The sequence below is a fragment of the Gastrolobium bilobum genome, unplaced genomic scaffold (assembly GCF_033153095.1).
Source record: "Gastrolobium bilobum isolate Gb01-03AN ecotype WA unplaced genomic scaffold, APGP_CSIRO_Gbil_v1 utg9061, whole genome shotgun sequence".
In the NCBI taxonomy this organism is placed as follows: domain Eukaryota; kingdom Viridiplantae; phylum Streptophyta; class Magnoliopsida; order Fabales; family Fabaceae; genus Gastrolobium; species Gastrolobium bilobum.
This window is the reverse complement of record NW_026897738.1, coordinates 37,175-58,846: the sequence shown is the minus strand read 5'-3', so window position 1 is coordinate 58,846 and position 21,672 is coordinate 37,175. Positions and strand designations below refer to the sequence as shown.

The following is a 21,672-nucleotide window of genomic DNA, read 5'->3' as shown; positions in this document are numbered from 1 at the left end:
TTAGGATTCTAATAGGGTTAATAAAGTTAAAGTTACTAAGGAATTAAGGCTTAATTAATCATTTAAAAGATGGTGAATCGTTTGATCAATGGTTAAATTAAACGTATACATTAATTCAGATTACAAGGTGAGGATCATAAAGTGTTTGCGTCTCTTCACCGCAATATTTTCTCAATTATTTTCTCAACCATTAATCTTTTGTTCTTGAATTTAAAAAGAAACTGGAAACTATTTTTACAATCTTTAATTGTTCTTGTTTTTCACAAACCACAACTGTTTTTAATACCAATTTTATTAATCCGACAAGAAAGGAATAGTTATAATAAATTCAGTGCCTCAATCCTCGTGGAGACGATACTCTACTTATCATTTTATTACTTGGAACTAACGGTACACTTGCCGAACGCGCAACAACTACCACGTGAAAATGATAAACCAACAGAACCACTGAGTGCTCAAGACTAACACATGAAGCAATAGGCTCTCCAGTTTTTTCATTAGGTTCGTTTAGTACGCCTTATGAGCCATAAGATGTCACTTCCATGCAAGGATCTTCTATGGCGTGCTACCTTGTGGGTACCCTACAAACAAATTAAGCCATTCAAAATTAGAATATCTATCACTAGGGAAAGAAAAGAAAAGAAAAACAGTTTATAACGCAGCATGCATCAGGAACATGAAACAGATAAGAGTATAGAAGACAAACTCACTTGGAAATGAAATGTAGGATTTGAAACTTTTGTTAGGACTGAAAAACCATCCCGGACTGGTAACACTATAGTTTTAGGATGAAAAGAAAATTATGTTAGAGATGCAACTCAAAATAAAGTTATACAGAAGAACATAGTAATATAACATAATAGTGGAATATGCTACCCATGGCCAAGTTGTTCTGCTCGTTAACTGTAGCAGTTTTTGGCTTCAAATTCTTAGCTGCATGTGGCTTCTGGGTGTACATAAAAAGTGGCAAATCCTCCAGTGTCTCTAGTATATGTTTATCTTCTATTTTTGAAGGAACTTCACTCTCAAAATCTCTGCATTGGATAAAATAATAATAATAAGATTACCACTATTTTAAGCTTATCACTCTTATAACTTATTTGGTTATCGTTAGATCATTTTGAAATCAACGGCAATTATTCTTTTCTTTTTTTCAACTGTTGATTTTAATTTGACCCAATAATAACCAAATTAGTACTAAGAGTGATAAGTCTAAAATAGTGGTAAGTACGACCTTTCGTAACAATAACAATGCCATATTAAGCATGGTTTTTCTTGGTTGTGACAATAAGAAAACATAAGGTCAAAGATTGCTCATTGTCAGATTTGTGAGTGTATTGAGGAATTAAGAGGTACCTTAATTTTTCAGAGCTTGATCTCTCAATGATGGGTGCTGATCATGGAAAGCAATTTTAAAAAAAAAAAAATAAGAGAAAAAAATGAGATAAATGGATATATAGTAATGGACTAACAGTATAATGTAATTGATTTGCAAAATAATTATCCTTATTAAAAGAATCAAGGGGTGACATGGAATATTTACGTGTTGATAAATAACGCGAATGGAATCTTGGCAATTTTTCCCTCCATCGCATTTTTGTGAGGGCAAGCTTATCAGCATATTGTCCACATGAGAAAAGTCTCTGTCAAAAAGCACCATCTTTAGTAAATGTTATTGATTCGCTATAACTATGTTAAGTCTATTTTTTTTTTTCAACCCCACTGAAGCATTTATTTTGTGATAATGATATTCTTGCATTATTTTTTGCATAAATCTTATGGTAGCAAGTTATATATTATGTTGTGTTCATAAATTGTTTATAAGTTATTATGTTATTAGCAAGTTACTTATTAAAATAAGGGTTTGTTTTTTTCTAAAGTTACTTTAGATAATTTTATCTAATATTTACTGAAACGACGTCGTTTTGGGACAGAAATCATGGTATTTTTGTAATTTTAATTTATTTTAGGGTTATAATAGTTTTTATCATTCTAATTTTTAAATTTTTCAACCCCAAAACAACGTTGTTTCGATGAACAATAGACAAAGTTATCTAAAGTAACAGTAGATACTTCTTTCCCTTAAAACAAAGACAAATTAACCAGCAAAGTAAAGATAAACTATTAGCTAACATAATTGGTTGTAAGAGTAATGTTAAAAATTGGCGTGAGAATATTGTTACCCTCTATTTTATGCAGATTCGTAAGTTTCAGATTACATATTGTAATGCATATTTTGGGTAAGTGCAAAGTAATAATACTAACTTGTTTGAGGCACTGGATTCGTGACTCAGCCTCAGAAAATGCGTTTGTCTGAGAAATAAGGCCTTCAAGATTGGCCGAGACGTTTCCAAGATGATCAACTACAGTGACCATGGCCCTGCATATGTATTCTTTTGTGTTCTCCATCACACTGCAAGAGGTACACAAATTCCAATCTGTCACGGGTCAACATGTCCAGCAACCAAACAAACTCTTTCATAAAAATTAGAAAGCACAATAACAGAAAAGGGGTAACAAGATAAAAAAAAAAATCTAAATTTTTTAGTAGTGTGTTTTGGATTTCCAAGCAAATTATATTGGATTTTAATATCACAACAACAATAATATAGAGTTAAACAATATATAACACTTCTTCATATTTTTGGCTTCCTTCCTAATTAAGCATACCTGAGTTATTTACTCTTTTTTTTTTTAATCTCCTCAACCAGTTCATCCTTCGGACTAATCTGGTTCGAGTATTGTCGGACCCTATAAAGGGAGCAGCTCTTCCAAGACCATTTTTTTTCATTTCAAGGGCTCGAATACGTGACCTCTGATTAATGGACACAAGCTCCTTACCACTTGTGCCAATGATATTTGGTTTGAGTTATTTACTTATTTAGCCAACACCCAATAGTGACTTGATTGGTGAGTGGTCCCACATTGGGGTCGGCGAGGCTCTGATACCATGTAAAGAACCTTGGGATACACCACTCCAAAAGCTAGCTCAAAGGGTGGGAGTGCTCAAGACCTTATAAACTCCACATTAGTTGCACATACAACCAATGTGGGACTATATATCTCAACACAAATGCATTTCTTTTTTAATTGAGATATAACCATTTAGCCAACACTCATTTTTTTTAATTGATTATGGGACTAATCCCGAGTTGGAGATTAGTTATCGATGAAGCTCTTTGCCCTCTCCAAAAATATATTTGGTGAAAACCGAATACAGATTTTCTCTTCACTTACTCAGGCTGTATTTCCAAAATGAGTTACACCTATTGAGACAAACAGTCACTTTTAGTTACTGATGTCAGCACACATTTAGTACAAATGCACAATTTTGAACCTAAGCTTTTGTGCTTGTGCCTGCCTATGGATTGTGGAGTCAACTTTAGAGCCGAAACAACATGTAATAATGAACTTCTAAGCCCAAGTCTTTACTGATATGGGCTGTGCAGCTTCAGGGATACCCTAAGCAAAGCCTCTCACAGGCCACGCAAGTGTTCGCAAATTATTCAACACAAAAAAAGAGAAGAAAAGAAAATCAAAGATAACAAGAGCTCATTTAATAAACGACTAATATCTTGACACATAGACATGGACCCCCATAAGGTGGATGAATCCTGAACCTGATAGCAAACTGGAAAAGATGGAAGCATAAAGCTGAAGCCTAAAACCTAAAGCCTAAAGCCTAAAGCCTAAGGCAGAAAACAAGGTTCACATTGGTAAAAGTGTGGTGAGTTTAAAGGACTCACTCTTTCTTCTCCTCGTTTTTCAAGAAAGTGTTTTCACAGTAATCTGCAGCATGGTGAAGCTGAGACCGAAGTTCTCTTAGTTCCTGCAACCACCATGACCAAAAGATGGAACTTAACTGAAAAAACTACAGAATAACAGAAAGAGTACAACACAGTACATGGATATGAACCTTAAGAGACTTGAGAAAGCGCATGCTTTCTTCTACCTCAACCTCAGCTTCTGGTTTTTCATGTGAAGAAGACTTGAAACTCACCTCCATGCTCTTGTTACTGATTCAGAGGAAGAAACAAGGGTTGTGACTTGTGAAGGCAAAGATAGACTCCACAAAAGTTCCTTATCTAGTCTATTTTTTGAATGAGATTTGTGGATGTATGCTTTAGTTTTGTCAAACTTATTAGAGAGTGACGCAAAGAGGGTTATGTTACTTGTGGAGGCTTGTCTTGTGACATGATGAAAGAAACAAAAACTCAATAAAGAGATGATATTACAGCCAAAATAGTAAGCACGCAAAATAACAGTTTTCAGTCCCGTGACATTTTTGTCTTCACTTTTTTGAGCTCATATCTAAAAAGGAACGGTAATGACAATATTGTCTTCACATTGACACTAGTACTATAGCATTACATTCATTTATGCACAATTGTAGCTTAGAATTGCTGATTGAGATTAACATCTGATTTTGATAAAGACAATATTGTGTTGTTTTTACTATAGTACTGTCTCAATCTGACTCCCCCAAAAAAAAAACAAGGATGTGGAAAAAACAAAATCAATAATTATCTCACATCTTGAATGGCACATAAATGATTAAACATTTGGTTTGGATTAAACACCACATGCAAGGGTTCACGTGATGTAGGTATTCAAGCACACTTGTAAAGGATGCCTCACATTGAAGAAATGAAAATGTGCCCAAGTGTCTCAATTAAGCAAATGATTATTTTAAAGAGGATTAAGCTAATGAAGTCAACAATATTTAGTTCAGAAGATTAGTATGTGACAGATAGATTACAGCAGTGCTAGGAAATGCAATTCTTAAAAACAACCCAATGGCCTGAAAGACCTTTTCTTGTTTAGATAAATAAAGAAACTTCAATCTTTTTTTCTTTTTTTTTATACCTTTAGTAACGTGTGCTTCATATAGAAGCTTTTCGTTGACATTCTGATTAATTATGAGAATACCAGTTAAAAAAGAAATTTTGAATCTGCATAGAATGATGTGTCAGAACCAGAACCGTTTTCCAGCTATTTGATAAGAATTAAAGATTAACTTTTTCATGCCAACACTAATAAACTTTTTCCCTTCTTCCATTGAAATAGTTAAGTCATATAATAAACTTTATGTGAGAAACATAAACCCCTTCTTTATTTATTGAAAATGCTTTTAATTGCGATAAATTGAACAGCCAAATATCTAGTTGGACACCTTAACCTTTGCATATCTCCGTGTGAAATAGAACATGAAGATACTAACATCACAAAGTGAACTCTTTCTTTCTCACTTTCTTTGTTTCTCCTCGTTCTTCATAACCTTCCCATATCTCCGTGTGATATAGAACATCAAACATCAAGATACTAAATATACATGGCTGCCAAAAAGAAAAAGAAGAAAGAAAGAAAGAAAGAAACAGTAGTAGTAGAAGAAGAATTCTTTCTACTTTTTTTCTTTCTTCCTTCCTTCTGTTTCCTTCTTTCTTTCTCTTTCTTTATTTCTTTCATTCTTCTCATTCATTCATTCTTCTAGCTCTTCCCCTATTAATTCATGGTTGCCAAGATCCAGGTGCTGAAACTCCTTTGTAGATGCAGTTGTGGTAGTTAATCTTGCACATTCTTCATTTTAAATAGGTTTAAAAGAAATTGAAACGGAGGTTGGGGTGACCTCAGCATATCATCAAGTTAATTCATCGAAATGCCAAAGTAGGCTTCAGGTTGTGGATCTGTACTCATGTATATTAAGCAATACACAAATGAACGCAAAAAAAATAGTTAAATGGAAGATTTTGAAGTATGTTCAGCATTTTTAAACTAAATATACAAATGTTTATAAGGCAACACGAGCCAATAATTAAATGAGAGAGACCAGGAGCTGATCACAAAAATAGCATGTGATGAGTCAGAACCAGTCGAACCAGTTATAGGTTGTTTATCTTAGAAAGTTAGTTACTGTATGATATCTTGTTTTTGTGTAGGGATTAAGTTGATGATATCTTGTTTTTTTAGTAGGCATTATGTTGTTATTTAGAAATGCCACAGAACTGCATTAATCAGGGAAATGCTAACAGATAAATGGATTAAATCCTCAGGCATAAGGAATTGTAAATTTGTAATGCACTATTAAATAACAAGAAAACTCATCCACAGCTTGTAAAACCCAAAATATTCCTTTTAGAAATGTATGAAGAGAAATTGAACCAGTCCAAGAAGTAATCAACATTTTGCACGAATTATCCTCAAAGATATTAGAGATGAGGCCTCAAAATTGCAAGAAAAGGAAAACATCAATATGAACCCTGGCATGTCATCAACAGTAATGCTACTGAGCACCAACTAGCCATTGAAAGGTAATGTCATAAAGGCATGGAAATACCTGTAAAATAGACAAACAGAAACATTATAGTAAGTTACTTTTCTTCAGCTATCAAAATTGTTACCTCATAATCAGATGGAAAAGTGTACTAACCCAACTCATGTAATATTCAGAAAGCTGGGAAAAAAGTGTAGTTTTAAAGCCAGCATGTTAGGTAAAAGCAATTTATTTATTTTTTGGCAAATAATCGCTTTTCATTAAAAGTTTTTTTGGCCCCAAAATAAGCTTAATCAAAACATGCATGTTTAGATATAATTAGTTTATTGTTGTATGGTTAGTTAATTAGACTAAACTACTTGTATAAATAGAATTCAGAGATCATTAGTTAATCCAAACATCGAATGATAGGAATTTATCCTTGTCAAGAACAATGAAGAATACTTCATAATCTTTGATTGTGTTAATTAAACTCCTATCAGAACTCAACTCAAGATACAAATTTTCATTTCCCCCTTGGAGTAATAGAAAAATAAACAGCATCCACAATTTCATATACAATCAGTGTGCTTCTAGAACATTCTTATCCTCAAGTTCAATCTCACATACCCACAAGGACATTACTCATGAACTCACCTTGAGGAACTAAACACCAACCCAGAGATTCAATGCACAAACTTGATACTAATCGTGCTGACGCTACCGCACTATGCAAGGGTAACATCGATCCTATGCTACCCAACTCCACCGGCAACCTAACCAAATCGCAAACATTCAAAAAAAAAAAAACCCAGAAAATTTTCATGAGAAAGGAAACATTTTTATTTCCAGATTTGAGAGAACAAGAGAAAAATCCAATATTTTTTTCTTGGGGGGAGGGGGGGCGTCGAACAGTATTGTTATTCTCACCTCGAAGTGCGAGAAAGGCGTGGTGCAGAGAGGGAGAGTGAAGAAGGCTTGGCAAGCTTCGTTTGAGAGAGAATCTGTAACCGACACGACAACCTAGACAACACCTTTGAGGTTAAGGTTGAGGTTGCCATTGTTGTTTTTGTTTGAGCTTCACTCTCCAAATTGCCAATAACAAACAGACACTTCCTATGTTTTTTTCCCTAAACCTGAAAACTGAAAGAACCATGAATCCATGATTAGTGTTAACGGGCCTATCCATTTGTGGGCTGGGCCCAACAATCCCTAATTGCACAAGTATTTTTATTTGGTTTTTTTGACCCTTATAACCCTTTATTAATAATTAATTACAAAATTAACTTTTATTTAAAATTATTTTGAAAATTTAACCTCCCTAACAAACATAACACTAATCTGCTCCTATTTGACCGTTGACCCTGAAGCCTACCCAGGTATTTTTTGAATTTTTATGCATATTCGGGTAAGGAGAGGTGTACCCGGGTATAGTTCTTGAATTCTAGGAAATTGCTTGAATTATTTGCCCGGGTAAGGAGGGGTGTACCCAGGTAAATCACGTGTAGAAACCCCAATATCAATGGGTTTCGGCCATTGTTTAGAGGTATAGGGGTTTTGCCCCCCAAATCTCTCTCCCTTGACCTCTCTATTCTGAAACATCACACATGCATTTCATCTCATCATTTCAGAAAGCTTAATCTTGGTGGGACATTGGAATTACATCTCCAGACTCCCATTTTGTGCTCAAAAATCCGAACCAACCTCCAAACCCAAAACCTAGATCTAATTTTTGTGTGAAAGATGAGTTCAAGTCCAAACATGGTTCCAGTAGTTATTTACTACAATGTGAGGCATTTTGAAGGTCCGAATGGTGTCCGATTTGAAGGAAAAACAAAAACGATGAAAATCAAGCTGGACACTACATGCAATGAACTGAAGGAGAGAATTCTACAAAAAATGGGGTTATAAGGCATAGAATCCATCCACCGCATGATAGCCAGGTTAGAGACTGTAGTGGATACGGATACAATATACTACATTGGTAACGATACAAATGATGATGAAGATGTGGAGTTCGTAACAGATGCGTTTGTTGAATGGAAAGTATTAGATATATGTTGAAGTTGATGCTGGTCAATCTTCATCTTTACTGGTGCATACAACCACTACTGCACACTGTACTGGTCAAGAAGATACAGTTGTACGATCTTCTGCACCTCCTCAGGTAGCATTGGATGAGGATGAAGATGAGGACTATGTGGACAGCGAAGATGAGGGAGAACCTGAAAGTGCTATTCCAGAAGGTGATTCGTCAGACACTGACGTGGAGGGAAATTTTGACACTGACACGAGCGCCGTAAGTCTGGGTACCCCAGCCTTGTCACCACTTCATGTCGACCTAGTCAGTAGTGGTAAGTTATTAAATTTGAACATTTGCTTTAGACAATTTATTATTTGTGGTGGTATTCATTCAGAAAAATGAGAGTTGATCTTTAGATGCAGGGACTGCGGTGGAGCCTTTCTGGAATGAAAGCCAACATTATTCATTATTAATTGGGCGCACCCTAATGACGAGTTGGAGATCCTATATGGCGATGATGACTTGCACGAAGGTTGGAAGTTAGGAGATCCGTTATTTGTGCAATAAGAATTTGGGTCCAAACCAGAAATGCAACATGTTGTGAAGATACATTGTATGAAGGGGCGTAGGACAACCATAGTCTAAAAAAGCGACGAGTCAAGATTTGTTAAGAAGTGTAAAAACTATGCCGATGGTTCTCCCTGGTACATGAGGGCAATCAAGCCGAAGAAGGGAGCTAATTGGGTGGTCCGTAAATGGGGTCAAGATCACACATGCCTGAATCAGGGCCTGTCACAGGATTATAGACAATTGGATTCATATGTCATTTGTGCGACTATAATGAGTATGTATTCTACTGTCTACTTAGTGGAACTTCTTATTGAGAATATGGTAAAGTTGTGTGTTTTTTTTTTTACATATATGTTAAATGAAGATCCATCTACAAAAACCTCTCTGATTCAAGAGAGAATACAGGGAATATATTGATACAACATATCGTACAGGAAGGCCTGGAAGGCAAAAATGAAGGCCATTGTTAAGTTGTATGGTGACTGGGAGAAATCGTATGGATTCTTGCCCAATTGGCTGACGTATATGACGCAGGTGAATGTGGGTTCTGTGTTCAAGCTTGATACAAATCAATGTTTTGATGAACGTCGAGTTTATACAGACAGGGCCATATTTCACAGGTTTTTTTGGACATCTCACCAATGCATAGAAGCATTCAAATACTGCAAGCCTATAATTCAAATTGACGGCACTCATCTGTATGGGAAGTACAGGGGTACTCTCTTGATTGCAACATCTCAGGATGGAGATGGATTTCTGCTCCCAATTGCCTTTGTTGTTGTTCCTCCAGGTGAGAGGTTGGATGATTGGTCCTGGTTTCTTAGCCTTTTACGTTTTCATGTCACACATAGGCAAGGTATTTGTCTAATATCCGATCGTCATCGAAACATCATAAGGGCGGTGAAAGATCACGCTGGGTGGCAGCCTCCATATGCTTATCATGTATTTTGTCTATGTCACATCGTAAACAACTTCAATACCCGCTTTAGGAATGTGGAATTGAAGAAAACATTGATGAAATTAGGTAATGTACGGTATAATTACTCACATTTTCAACCATTTAATCGTAACTAACCAATTGCATATGTCATGGTTGTGTTGCAGGGTACACATGTTCAAAGATAAATTTCGACATTAGATACAAGGAATTTATCGAGAACAATCCTGAAGTTGCTTCATGGTTGGATGCAATTTCGAAAGAGCAATGGTGCAGGTCGTACGATGAGACATGACATAGGTTTGGTCATATGACAACCAACCTATCTGAGTGTGTGAATAAGGTGCTTCGTGGAGCACATAATTTGCCGATAACTGCATTGGTCAAGATGACATTCAGTAGACTCGTTGAGTATTTCGTCAAGAGACGTGAAGGGATTGAAAAAGATTTCTCACAAGGTTGGATAATTTCAAAGAAGGTTGAGGCAGCTTTGCAAAAAAATGATGAATTGGCCGGCACTTATCGTGTGAGGATATATGATAGTGAGTTGTTATTGTTTGAGGTTGAGGATGCCTACAATCAATCTACACACGAGGTTGGTGACACCATGAGAGTGGACTTAGTCAATCGTACATGTCAGTGTGGTAGGTTTATAGCAAGGAGGTATCCCTGCAGTCATGTATTAGCAGTTTGCAAGGTAGCCAAGTTAAACCATTATGATTATGTGGATCATATTTTCAAAATCCCAACCATTGCTAAAGTATATGCTGCACACTGGTTTCCTATTGGCAATGAATTGTTGATTCCATCCGTTGTTGGGCCTACTGTAATTCTGGATGCCCGGTTGGTACGTGCAAAAGGAAGACCAAAGTCTTCAAGGATTCAGAATGAGAGGATTGGGTTGAGTCTCAACCCTCGAGCAGTCAGAGCAGATGTAAGCATTGCAAGCAAGTTGGACATAACATTCGTACATGTCCATTGAGGCTAAGACAAGCATGATTATGTATTGTTTCCATGTAGCACTTTGTTTTGTAATGACATACGATTTTCGTATTGTGTTTTGTATTGTTTAGGGTACCCTAAACCCTATATCGTATTAGTTATGTATCGTGTTGCATAACATACGTTGTTGACGGTGAAGGAGGGCCCACAAGATGACAAAGTCTCCTTCCAGCACCTTCGAGTGATTATGCGGGCGCTGGAAAATAATATGTGTCACCACGTAATGAAGAATGCGAGCAGACACCGACAAGTTGCTCACAGGATAATGAGCAAAATTCCGGCCTCAGCGTTTGCCCTCCTAGTCTCTGTAACAATGGCCTTCCGGTCATAATCACCAAATATATGATGGATGTCTCCATCATATAGTGCTGCTCCTGTGACACTATCAAAATTGAACCCCAGTAGCTCTGTCCAGATAGGAGCAGTCATGATGATATCAATCCCGCAGACACGGGAAGTCAGCTCGCCATGCGCATAGCCAAGGTTCTGGTAGAAGGCTCTCACCATAACCTCCGAGTATGTGCACTGCATCTCCGCAAGGACAAGTAAATGTGTCTCCTCAAGAAGCGGCACAATGTCGAAACGCTCCAAGTTGAAGAAGGCCGAATCCAGTGATTTCGGCTCGCAAATCCTCCAGCTCATGAAAGACTTCACAAACCTCTCGTGAGCAACTATGTCATCCTCAAACAAATATCCGAACGTCAAGTCCGGAGACTGACTCACAGCAGCCTGGGGATGAGAGGACGACGACCCATCGTGTCCACTCTTGGTTCTTCTCTCGGTATTCCCCACCGGCAGCTTTGAAACGCGTCTAGAACTCATTGCGTCACACTATTAAACTGAAAAAAAAAAACCAAAATCAGAAACATACAGGTTAGGGTTAGGGTTAGGGGTAGTAATTTCAAAAATTAATCGGTGAAAATCATATAACATAACCATGCAAACTACAAAAACGCAATAATTTCAAACGAGGGGGGGACAAACATATCAAAATCAGAACAGATTTGATAACCATTAAAAAAAAAACGAACCTTGGCTGCAGATTCAATCGGTTGAAGGCAGAGATTCACACGTGTGTGGACTGATGATCACAAAAACAAAGAATTTGAGCAAGATTTGGTGTGAGAATCGCGCAACCAACACACCTCCAGCAGCTCTACTCGGGTACCCCTTTGTTGGGTTTCGAAATGGGGCTGCTGGGTTATATAAAAACCCTACCGTCGCGATTTACCCGGGTACACCCCTCCTTACCCGGGTAAATAACTCAAGCAATTTCCCAGATTTCAAGAGCTATACCCGGGTACACCCCTCCCTACCCGGGTATGCATAAAAATTCAAAAAATACCCGGGTAGGCTTCGTGGTCAATGGTCAAACAGGGGCAGATTAGTGTTATGTTTGTTGGGGAGGTTAAATTTTCGAAATAGTTATAAATGAAGGTCAATTTGGTAATTAATAATTAATAAAGGGTTATAAGGGTCAAAAAGCCTATTTTATTTTTATGATTTTTTTATATTATAATTTTTTATTTCCCTATCATTTTTAACTACTTTAGTGCAGACCAATAATTACTAATGCCTTTCATACTAATGCCTTTCATTTTTTTTTAATGAAAAATGAAGATATTTCAGGCTTCCAACATGTATATTTTGAAAATTAACATATAGTCTGAGTGTAACACACAGAGTGACACAGACACATATATAAACTAGCTGAACAACTTTCTGAGTACATGAATACGTTTGGTTAACAAAAGTTGTTCTTAAATACACACCGAATAAATTGGTTCCAGTCCCAATCTTTCATCTTTTTCAATTAGAAATAAGGTTTATAATTGGTGTAGAAAGAGAGAGTGGTGTAGGCAATTCACAACCGGCATGTTCACATGAAAGCACAAGACCATGGCCAAATATTTTGTTGGTTTGATTTGAGAGTTAACTTTCCATTGGACCTCGACAAATTAGTACAGTTTGGGGCTCAATTCAACAAGAAAAAAACACAAAAAACTGAGGACTTGGAGTCAAAGTTTAACACATGAAATTAATATTTTTCTTGTTCTAGATAATTTTATATACTACAGATATATAAAAAGGTGTAAGGTTCATATGGGTCATATAAAGAGAAACATAAAATATAAGTCTTAATATATTTTTATATATGTATAAAATAATTTTATTTACTAAAACACGAGAAATACCGATCCCTTAACATGTTGACAGCAAAACAGAAAAATCTTGTTCATTTCATTAGTAGTTAACGACTTTAGAGTCTCCTCGCTTTCTATTTAAAATAGTTTTTTTTTTCCTTCTTTGTGAACAACTAAACATGTTCCTCGTTAATATATTTGACTATATTTGCCTATGGTTGTCACACTGTACTTTATGTAGTTAAGGAATTGCCTCGTAATCAACCATGGTTTCAATGGCTAGAGTGCACTTTTGCCCAATCATCTTTTATGGTTTCACTAACTTATGGTGGTGATGCCTGCATTTGATTGTGCCTCCTGTTATTCCACGTGTAACAGACATCGTACCTGGTTGGTGAGTCAAGTTTCAAATTGGCTACTTTCACACATCGCGAGTCACACTCACGAAACACCCCACGAAGTGACGGGGTTCTTTCATTGCATTGATTGCAGTGCCAATAAATCACGGTTCTATTTCAGTTTAATGCTAAAAGGATCAAACTGATTCAAAAAGGAAGGAACTTGGGATTTGTTTCGATCAGAGATGGCGTCGGTTAAGGTTGATTTCGAGGTTGGGAATGATGGGGTTGCTGTCATCACTATGTGCAACCCACCCGTGAATGCCTTGGCTATTCCAAGTGAGCTTCACCAATTCTTCTATCTTTGTAAATTGTTGTTGTTGTTGTTGTTTTGTACCAATTTATGTGATATTTTACTCCTTTTTTTGTGTGTGTGTTTTTTGTGGTTTAATTAGTTATTAAGGGGTTGAAAGATAGATTCGACGAGGCAGCAAGGAGGAATGATGTGAAAGCAATAGTTTTGACTGGTAAAGTTTGTTTAGATTGCACATGTGTGATGATTTTTTTTTTTTTTTTATGCTAATGGCTTTGCTTCATGCATTGAATGACCATTTGATTGTCATCAAAGTAAGAAAATTTGGAATTGCTCTATTCCCCTTGTCTCTTGAATTCAGGCAAAGGTGGCAGATTTTCTGGTGGCTTTGACATCAGTGTTATGCAGAAGGTTCATCAAACTGGTAAGTCTATGATTACGTATCCGTCTAGTATAATTGGGTTTGATACAAAATTTAGTTAAATTATGGTTATGTATTTGCTGTTTTTCTTGACAGGGGATATCACGCTTGTCCCTGATGTCTCTGTGGAACTAGTAGTCAACTCAATTGAAGGTTATAAGTTGTAACTGTTCTTTAAGTTTAAGCCTATCTGAGATTGGAACTTGCCTTGATGTTTCTGTTACTATGACTGTTGCAATATTATAAACTAATATTCTTGATAATCACAGATTCCAAAAAGCCTGTTGTTGCAGCAGTAGAGGGACTTGCTCTTGGAGGTGGCTTAGAATTGGCCATGGTCAGTTTTTTTTATTGAGAAAGCATGCTTTTTAAAAAAAAAAAAATTAGAATTTGTCTGAGTGTCTTAATTATTGCATAGAATGTAACACCTTTTCGTTGTGTAGGGATGCCATGCGCGAGTTGCTGCTCCAAGAACTCAACTGGGCCTGCCAGAGCTGACACTCGGTGTTATCCCTGGATTTGGAGGTAATCTACATTTGCATCCTCATGTATTCAATAATGTAGATTAGGAGTAAGGAGCTTTTCATCATTTAGTTGCACTCACTGAAATGTTTACAAAAGTTGTTAATTTTTAAGGCACGCAGCGTCTTCCAAGGCTTATCGGGCTGTCTAAAGCTGTTGAAATGATGCTAGTAAGATGTTGATCATTTATTTTCATTTGTTTGAGCTTCCATTGCATTTTTACTTCAGTAGATGAACCCAAATAATTGTTTAAAATGAGTCGTGCAGTGTAAAAAGACCTGGAATAGAAGAAAGTGAGAAACAAAACTGTAGAGCTTACTTTGTGGTTAAAGTTTTAGAAATAATTGTACTACTCGCTAAATTTGATGAATATAGACTTTGTGGTGCTTTACGAACATGTTAATTTTAATGTTGCATTTCTTGCAGACATCTAAACCAATCATGTCAGAAGAAGGGAAGAAACTAGGACTTATTGATGCCATTGTATCTCCTGATGAGTTACTAAAGGTATCTCGGCTTTGGGCACTTGAGATTGGAGAGAGGCGCAGACCTTGGATTCGTTCTCTTCATAGGACAGACAAAATTGGTTCCCTGTCTGAAGCACGTGAGGTGTTGAGAACTGCCAGACAACATGTCAAAAAGAGTGCTCCACATTTGCCTCAGCAACAGGCTTGCATAGATGTAATTGAGCATGGAATAGTTCATGGAGGATACAGTGGAGTTCTAAGGGTATTGTTATTCCTATGATTGTCTTTGTTCAGAAGGAAAAATGCATGTGTTGTCTTCCTTCCTTTTTCATTCACTCATTTTCTTGTCATATTGCTTTTGAGTTTGAGATAGATGCTTCTTCCTCTTTTTTAGGTATAGCATGGTTAGCATTCACTAGTATCTTGCTACCTGTTTTGTGTGATTTGTGATCAGTTGATTCAGTTTACATATAAGCTAATAACTATAAATTAATTGCAGGAGGCTGAAGTATTCAAGAAATTAGTTCTATCTGAAACCTCAAAAGGTTTAATTCATGTCTTCTTTGCTCAGCGTACAATATCAAAGGTACAAAGCTAGATATGACCTTCCTCCCCTTGTATAACGGAATCTGAACCAGTGCGTCCTTCTTAAGTAGTGATTGGATGACTAGCATAGCTGAACTTGGGCCTTTGCTTCAATTTTTTTAGTTTTTTAATTATTTCAATGTAAATTATGTGTTTCTTGTGTTTGGAAATATTTTTTTGGAAGTGTTTCCATTCCTTCTTGAAGCTATGCAGGTCTATTAAAGTATGCCTTATGTTAGAACTTTTTTAGTCTTTTGCTTGCGAACAATAGATGGCATGGGAAGCTTAGGGCTGTAACATATGTGGATGTGTGGAAGTGGAAATTTTTGCTCTGGATATGGATAATATTTTTGCTTCCTGATATCTTTTCTTTCAAATTGAGGCGTTAATCTATCTATCCCCCCCAAAAAAATATTGAGGCGTTTACTTCTGCAAAACTTACTTGGATTTGTTTCTCATGTTTGGAGATTTATAAAACTTATTGACATATGGCTTATAGTTCAACATAAAGAGAGTTTTCTCTTCTAAAGTCCTACTTTTTTTATAGTAATTTATTTTCTAGTTTGAAGGTATTTGGGATTAAAAAATGGTTTAGCTGACTCTGCTCCATAATTTTATGCAATGGAGGAACTTATTAATATTATTTTTAGTAATTGTTAGAGAAAACAAGATTGTTTGTATGTTCTTAGACAAAAAAGGTTTAGTGATCCTCATTGAATTTGACAATAAGTTCCATATAACAACTGATAAACCAACATTTCGTATGGCTTTGTTTTCAATAGATTTGTCATCTTCTCATTGCTGTCTTTTGGCAGGTGCCTGGTGTAACTGATATTGGACTCAAGAGCTAAGAGACTCTGGTTTATTTAATTTATTCGTTGATTTTCTGTCTTTTGGCAGGTGCCTGGTGTAACTGATATTGGACTCAAGCCAAGAAATGTGAAAAAAGCTGCTGTTATAGGGGGAGGTCTAATGGGTTCTGGCATTGCTACAGCTCTTTTACTAAGCAATATTCGTGTCATACTCAAGGAAGTCAATTCTGAATATCTTCTGAAGGGAATAAAAATGATAGAAGGTGATTATTCCAGTCATGTCAGTGAAGTAGGAATAATTGAAGACAGCAGATCAATTACTAATTGGTTGATGTCAGTGATAAGTTGTTGTCAAGTTGCTATGAGTTGTTCCGTAGTCTGGGATTTGAATACAATTAGTATGCTAAGCAGAATGTTTGCTGAAGACTTTTGTAATATGCACCTGCTATGTCAAACAGTTGCTTTAATATGCACATCATCATAGCTAATATACCCAATTGCTATTTAAATACATATTAATGCTCTAAGCTATAAGTATTATTCTTCATCATATATGGACTTGTTATCACAACTTTGGCAGTATAGTTCCTTGAAATGGAAGGCCTTGATGTTAAGTATGAACCACTCTCATCCTTTATAGATGTAAGTTTATTTTATAACAATTTTTTTTAATTATATATTATTTCACTTTGTATAACAGCAAATGTTCGTGGCTTAGTAATGAAAGGAAAGTTGACAAAAGAGAAGGCTGATGGAGCACTCTCACTGCTTAAAGGTGTTCTGGATTACACAGAATTTAAAGATGTGGATATAGTCATTGAGGTTCGTTGCCTGAAGTCTTTTATTTTTTTTGTTTTACTTGGAAAATAGCTGACATGGTTTAGAATATTAGAATTTGGATCTTTTAAAGAAGTTGGTAAAGTGTTTTTGTTATATACATTCACTATTACGTTTATTTTCCAAGTTTCATGGCACTGAGTACTTTATAAACAGAGGATATATGTAACATTTCTTTGCTGATACTGTTACAAGTTAATTAGCATCAATTTTCTCTCTTTGAAGGCTGTAATTGAAAACGTCAGTCTTAAACAAGCTATATTTAGTGATCTTGAGAAGATCTGTCCTCCTCACTGCATTTTGGCAACAAACACATCAACTATTGACCTCAACATTATTGGTGAAAAGTCCAGATCTCGAGATCGCATTGTTGGTGCTCATTTTTTCAGGTTATTAATTCATTTCTCTTGTTGCTTTTCTTTAAAGGGAAAAGGAAAATTTTAAAAATAAAATAAAATAAAATCAGTGGTTATTTGTTGTTCTGAAAATGATAATGATTATCATGTTATAATTTATTTTTCTTTTTAAGTTATTTGTTTTGCTTTGATGAGAGAAATTAATTGCACGTGGTTTATAACTCTACTTCTCAGGGGAAGGATAGAATGTGAACATTTTCTTGCACAATATGACTGAGCGTCAGAGTTTTTTATGAATAATATTTGTTGTTGAAAATGCTAGACTTTTTTTTTGGGTGGGGGTGTTTGTTTAATCTCTGGAAGCAGGTCATTCCTTTTAATATTTGTTTGTTTAATCGCAGAATGTTTGCTTGACTAACCAGAAGAACCACCCATGTTTTGCATGAGAGTATTATATCATATAAGGGATCTAGAAGCTTAAACTAGTGTAAAAGAAACATGAGTGCGTCATGTCAGAGGTTAATTTAAAAAAAGAAAAGAAAAGATTTCCTAATATGCTATTTTCCCTGGAATGCATGTTCATGTGCTTTATCGTTAATTTAATGACAAGAAGAGGTCTCACACTTGATCTTAGTCAAAAGGCCATCAAAGTTGTTTAATTAACTCAGCACATTTGATTACCTCAAACATGTTTTTGCAATTGGCATATTATTGCCTAAATGAAGGTAAACTCCGTATACACTTACCCTATAAAGTAGCAGTTTCTGAATTCTGGTTATTAATATCGCAAAGCTTAGATATTGAAATTACATTTGACTCCTGTACTAACTACTAAGATCCTGTTGTGAATAACTGTTTGAAAACTAATGGATGCTTTCTGACTTCACTTCTTAATGTACAGTCCTGCTCACATTATGCCTCTTTTGGAGATTATACGGACAGATAAAACTTCTGCACAGGTGATCCTAGATCTTATGACAGTTGGTAAAATCATAAAAAAGGCTCCTGTTGTGGTGGGTAACTGCACTGGCTTTGCGGTGAATAGAACATTTTTCCCATATTCACAAGGTGCCCATTTATTGGTCAACTTGGGTGTGGACGTTTTCAGAATCGACAGATTGATAAGCAGTTTTGGCCTTCCCATGGGTCCTTTCCTGTAATCCTCTTCTCTTAGGTTTTCTGTATTTCCATGATATATGTCAATTAAAATATGTTACATTTTCATTGATTTTTTAATGAATATGAACTCTCTCCGCTCACTTCAACACACACACACATTAAAGACTATATGCATATATCAACAATGCTATGCCACTATCTTGAAGTTTCTAGTTCAATCTAAAACTATCTATGGAAACTTTTTTTTTTTTGTAAGTGTGGGATTTTGAAACACACTTTAGAGTCTCAAGTCACCTACGTATGCTAAAATAAATGACTGGCATTAAGAAAAATTTCATGGTTTCATGGGTACGTAAGGCAGCCAGCATAAGTCTCGCATTGTGGCTCTGTAGTATGAAGTCATTCTTTCTGTGACTTGCAGGCTTCAGGACTTGGCTGGCTATGGAGTTGCTGTGGCAACTGGAAAAGAATTTGCTGGTGCATTTTCTGATCGCACTTTTCCATCTCCACTGCTTGGACTTTTGATCAAAAGTGGGCGAAATGGTAATACTGGATCTATACTCTTTTGAATAAATCCTGCTTTCTTTGTAAAGGGGACAATATGCATGCATATAGCTAATACTTTCTGTCTTTGGCCACCTCTGTCCTATCAGGAAAAAACAATGGGAAAGGGTACTACATTTATGAAAAGGGTAGCAGGCCAAAACCTGATCCTTCAATACAACCAATTATTGAGGAGTCTAGAAGACTTTGCAATATTATGCCCAGTGGAAAGGTGCTTTTGTTTTGCGCGGTCATATAAAGACTCCCGTCTATATTAACATTGAAATGAAGTTGACATTATTTCCTTTCAAGTGATGATTTAATCTTAGCTTCCTCCCTTCTTATAGATGGAATATAGATCCTTGCATTGCCTCTGTCAGTGGGTGAAGGAAAACTAATATTGTTTGTTGCTTTTGCAGCCTATATCTGTTACTGACCAAGAAATCGTGGAGATGATACTCTTTCCAGTAGTGAATGAGGCATGTCGTGTTTTAGAAGATGGAATTGTTATTCGAGCATCAGACCTAGACATTGCATCTGTTCTTGGAATGAGCTTCCCAGCTTACCGGTAGGCTTTCCCTCTTTTTTGTTTTCCCTTCTTTAAAATTGACATAACTAAGAATGGGGAGCAAGGAGGCATAACTGATAATAAGGAATAAAATGGCCAATAACTGATAAGGAACAGCAACAAAATAAAAAAAACAAAACATGGGGATGTGTTGTGTGGAAAGGCAAAAGGTGCTATTGCCTAATTGTGAGTGTTAATATTATTGTCAATCTATTCTCAGTTTAACATATATGCAGCACAGGCTAACTTTTTTTTATTGGGAAGAATAAAAGGGAGAATCTGTTCACATTTTCTGCTGACTCTATTGTGCTTATTATGTATCAACCAAGGACTAATAAAGTGCATGAATTACTAAGAAAGGGCATTATAAAGATATCACATATAGTTATTACATATTTAGATACAACAATCTGCTAACTGTTTGAACTCCTTATAACCAGAACTTATGTCCAGGTTTCAAAACGTAATTGTTTTTCTTTAATGAAGATCCGTTCAAGTTTGTAATCAGTAGTATTCTTTTTATATGCAATAAATAGAATTGATTGTGTCACTGTGCCCCTTGTATTTCTTTCATCTAGCACTTGTGTTTTGAACTGTTTACATATTGTATTAGCCTGATTTATTGTTTTAACTTGTATCTCATTGTAATCACTTTTGTTGCAGGGGTGGCATTGTTTTCTGGGCAGATTTGGTTGGGGCTAATCATGTATATACCAGCTTAAAAAAATGGGCACAATTATATGGTAACTTTTATAAACCATCAAGGTATTTGGAAGAAAGAGCGCTTAAAGGAATTCCTTTGGTAAGATGCATGTTATTTATTATCTATTCAAATTTCATGGAATCTAGTTTTCTCAATCTTCTCTTTGTGCATTTAAAGGGACCAACTAAAACAATCGCAACTTAAGGTTTTTTTTTTTTTTTTTTTTTTTTAACTTGTGCATTTTGATGTAAACTAATAAAGTGAAATTATTGTTGTAGAATCATTAAAAGACTCTTTTTGGGTCACTAACTTATAAAAGAATCATTAGTCCCTTATTTTAATTATATGGATGATTCAATCATTGAATCTTACAAACCTGGCTAGGGAACTTGAGACTAATTTGAATAATTGAAATTTTAAGGGGTAAATTTTTAGGGACCAAATTCTAGTTTAATGTATTATATTTGAACAGAAAAGAAATTTTAAAGGGGCTGTAGGATTGTCTTTCTAATTACAGAACACTCTCTCTCGACACACACGCACACACACACTTTACATTGTTAACAAGAACAAGTGTTTGACGTTGTGTTTTGTATTGTCTGCAGAGTGCACCTGCTTCATCTACTCCAAGGTCAAAGGCGCGCCTGTGAGAAATGATTTTCCGAAGTCTTAAGCATGTTGGATATTATGGGATAGGGAATGTAGCTCATAGTATGTGCTACCGTCCAAGTTTAAATGACAAATGTTTTCAAAAATTTTCTCACCCCTACAAAAAATAAAATAAAATAAAAAGTATTTATGTTTTGTCTTAGTCGGCTAATTTCTGAACATGCATGGTTAGTTCAATGCAATTATTCGGATTACTTAGAATCCTTTCAAGTTTGTGTGTTTTGATTTTACCTGTTTTACATGCTTCACTTTCTAAAGTAGAAGCTAGTGTTGCGCTATTTTTAATTCATATTTGGTTGCTTTGTACGATTTCTTGGGGGGGAAATGAAATGAACCGAATGTATAATATTCGTTGAAGGTCACTTTTTTTAATCACCTGAAGTTATAATTTTGTCATAGGTGATAGTACTTTTAACTACCTGTCGTTTGATTAGTACTGGAGTTGTGACTGATACTTGTGCATGAATTAAAGGGATATAAAACTGAAATGGTG

General features: G+C 35.8%; 3 protein-coding genes across 4 annotated transcripts; 1 reads left to right on the top strand and 2 right to left on the bottom strand.

Moving 5' to 3' along the window:
* Nucleotides 1-295: 295 nt before the first annotated feature.
* On the bottom strand, nucleotides 296-4,239 carry LOC133309656 (probable protein ABIL5). 2 transcript variants are annotated; one of them, XM_061510452.1, is made up of 8 exons: nucleotides 3,917-4,239; nucleotides 3,747-3,829; nucleotides 2,266-2,413; nucleotides 1,544-1,643; nucleotides 1,357-1,393; nucleotides 877-1,034; nucleotides 711-775; nucleotides 296-581 (listed from the first exon to the last, which is right to left on the bottom strand). In XM_061510452.1, exons 1-8 carry the CDS (start codon nucleotides 4,004-4,006, stop codon nucleotides 498-500), a joined length of 765 nt encoding a protein of 254 aa, XP_061366436.1. In that variant the 5' UTR covers nucleotides 4,007-4,239; the 3' UTR covers nucleotides 296-497. The 2 variants fall into 2 exon arrangements, with proteins under 2 accessions (XP_061366436.1, XP_061366437.1); XM_061510453.1 differs by having other exon boundaries at nucleotides 4,001-4,239.
* A 1,799-nt stretch (nucleotides 4,240-6,038) lies between these two features.
* LOC133309658 (protein NONRESPONDING TO OXYLIPINS 2, mitochondrial-like) lies at nucleotides 6,039-7,373 on the bottom strand. The gene is made up of 3 exons (XM_061510455.1): nucleotides 7,181-7,373; nucleotides 6,908-7,026; nucleotides 6,039-6,334 (listed from the first exon to the last, which is right to left on the bottom strand). Exons 1-3 carry the CDS (start codon nucleotides 7,309-7,311, stop codon nucleotides 6,315-6,317), a joined length of 270 nt encoding a protein of 89 aa, XP_061366439.1. The 5' UTR covers nucleotides 7,312-7,373; the 3' UTR covers nucleotides 6,039-6,314.
* Nucleotides 7,374-13,383: 6,010 nt separating this feature from the next.
* On the top strand, nucleotides 13,384-21,492 carry LOC133309634 (peroxisomal fatty acid beta-oxidation multifunctional protein AIM1). The gene is made up of 18 exons (XM_061510428.1): nucleotides 13,384-13,603; nucleotides 13,720-13,791; nucleotides 13,939-14,001; nucleotides 14,095-14,151; nucleotides 14,268-14,335; nucleotides 14,442-14,523; nucleotides 14,635-14,690; nucleotides 14,947-15,249; nucleotides 15,487-15,573; nucleotides 16,473-16,647; nucleotides 17,085-17,206; nucleotides 17,447-17,610; nucleotides 18,479-18,733; nucleotides 19,118-19,239; nucleotides 19,350-19,471; nucleotides 19,659-19,807; nucleotides 20,471-20,609; nucleotides 21,116-21,492. Exons 1-18 carry the CDS (start codon nucleotides 13,510-13,512, stop codon nucleotides 21,158-21,160), a joined length of 2,175 nt encoding a protein of 724 aa, XP_061366412.1. The 5' UTR covers nucleotides 13,384-13,509; the 3' UTR covers nucleotides 21,161-21,492.
* Nucleotides 21,493-21,672: the final 180 nt, after the last annotated feature.

Coding starts and splice junctions, on each gene's coding strand:
- LOC133309656 (XM_061510452.1), bottom strand. CDS start 4,006: ATGGAGGTGAGTTTCAAGTCTTCTTCACATGAAAAACCAGAAGCTGAG. Junction 1,035..1,356: donor TCAAGCTCTGAAAAATTAAG/GTACCTCTTAAT, acceptor TATCCAATGCAG/AGATTTTGAGAGTGAAGTTC. Junction 582..710: donor ATCCTACATTTCATTTCCAA/GTGAGTTTGTCT, acceptor ATTTGTTTGTAG/GGTACCCACAAGGTAGCACG.
- LOC133309658 (XM_061510455.1), bottom strand. CDS start 7,311: ATGGCAACCTCAACCTTAACCTCAAAGGTGTTGTCTAGGTTGTCGTGT. Junction 7,027..7,180: donor CGCCTTTCTCGCACTTCGAG/GTGAGAATAACA, acceptor CGATTTGGTTAG/GTTGCCGGTGGAGTTGGGTA. Junction 6,335..6,907: donor TTGGTGTTTAGTTCCTCAAG/GTGAGTTCATGA, acceptor TCTATTTTACAG/GTATTTCCATGCCTTTATGA.
- LOC133309634 (XM_061510428.1), top strand. CDS start 13,510: ATGGCGTCGGTTAAGGTTGATTTCGAGGTTGGGAATGATGGGGTTGCT. Junction 13,792..13,938: donor GAAAGCAATAGTTTTGACTG/GTAAAGTTTGTT, acceptor TCTTGAATTCAG/GCAAAGGTGGCAGATTTTCT. Junction 14,336..14,441: donor GTGGCTTAGAATTGGCCATG/GTCAGTTTTTTT, acceptor TTCGTTGTGTAG/GGATGCCATGCGCGAGTTGC.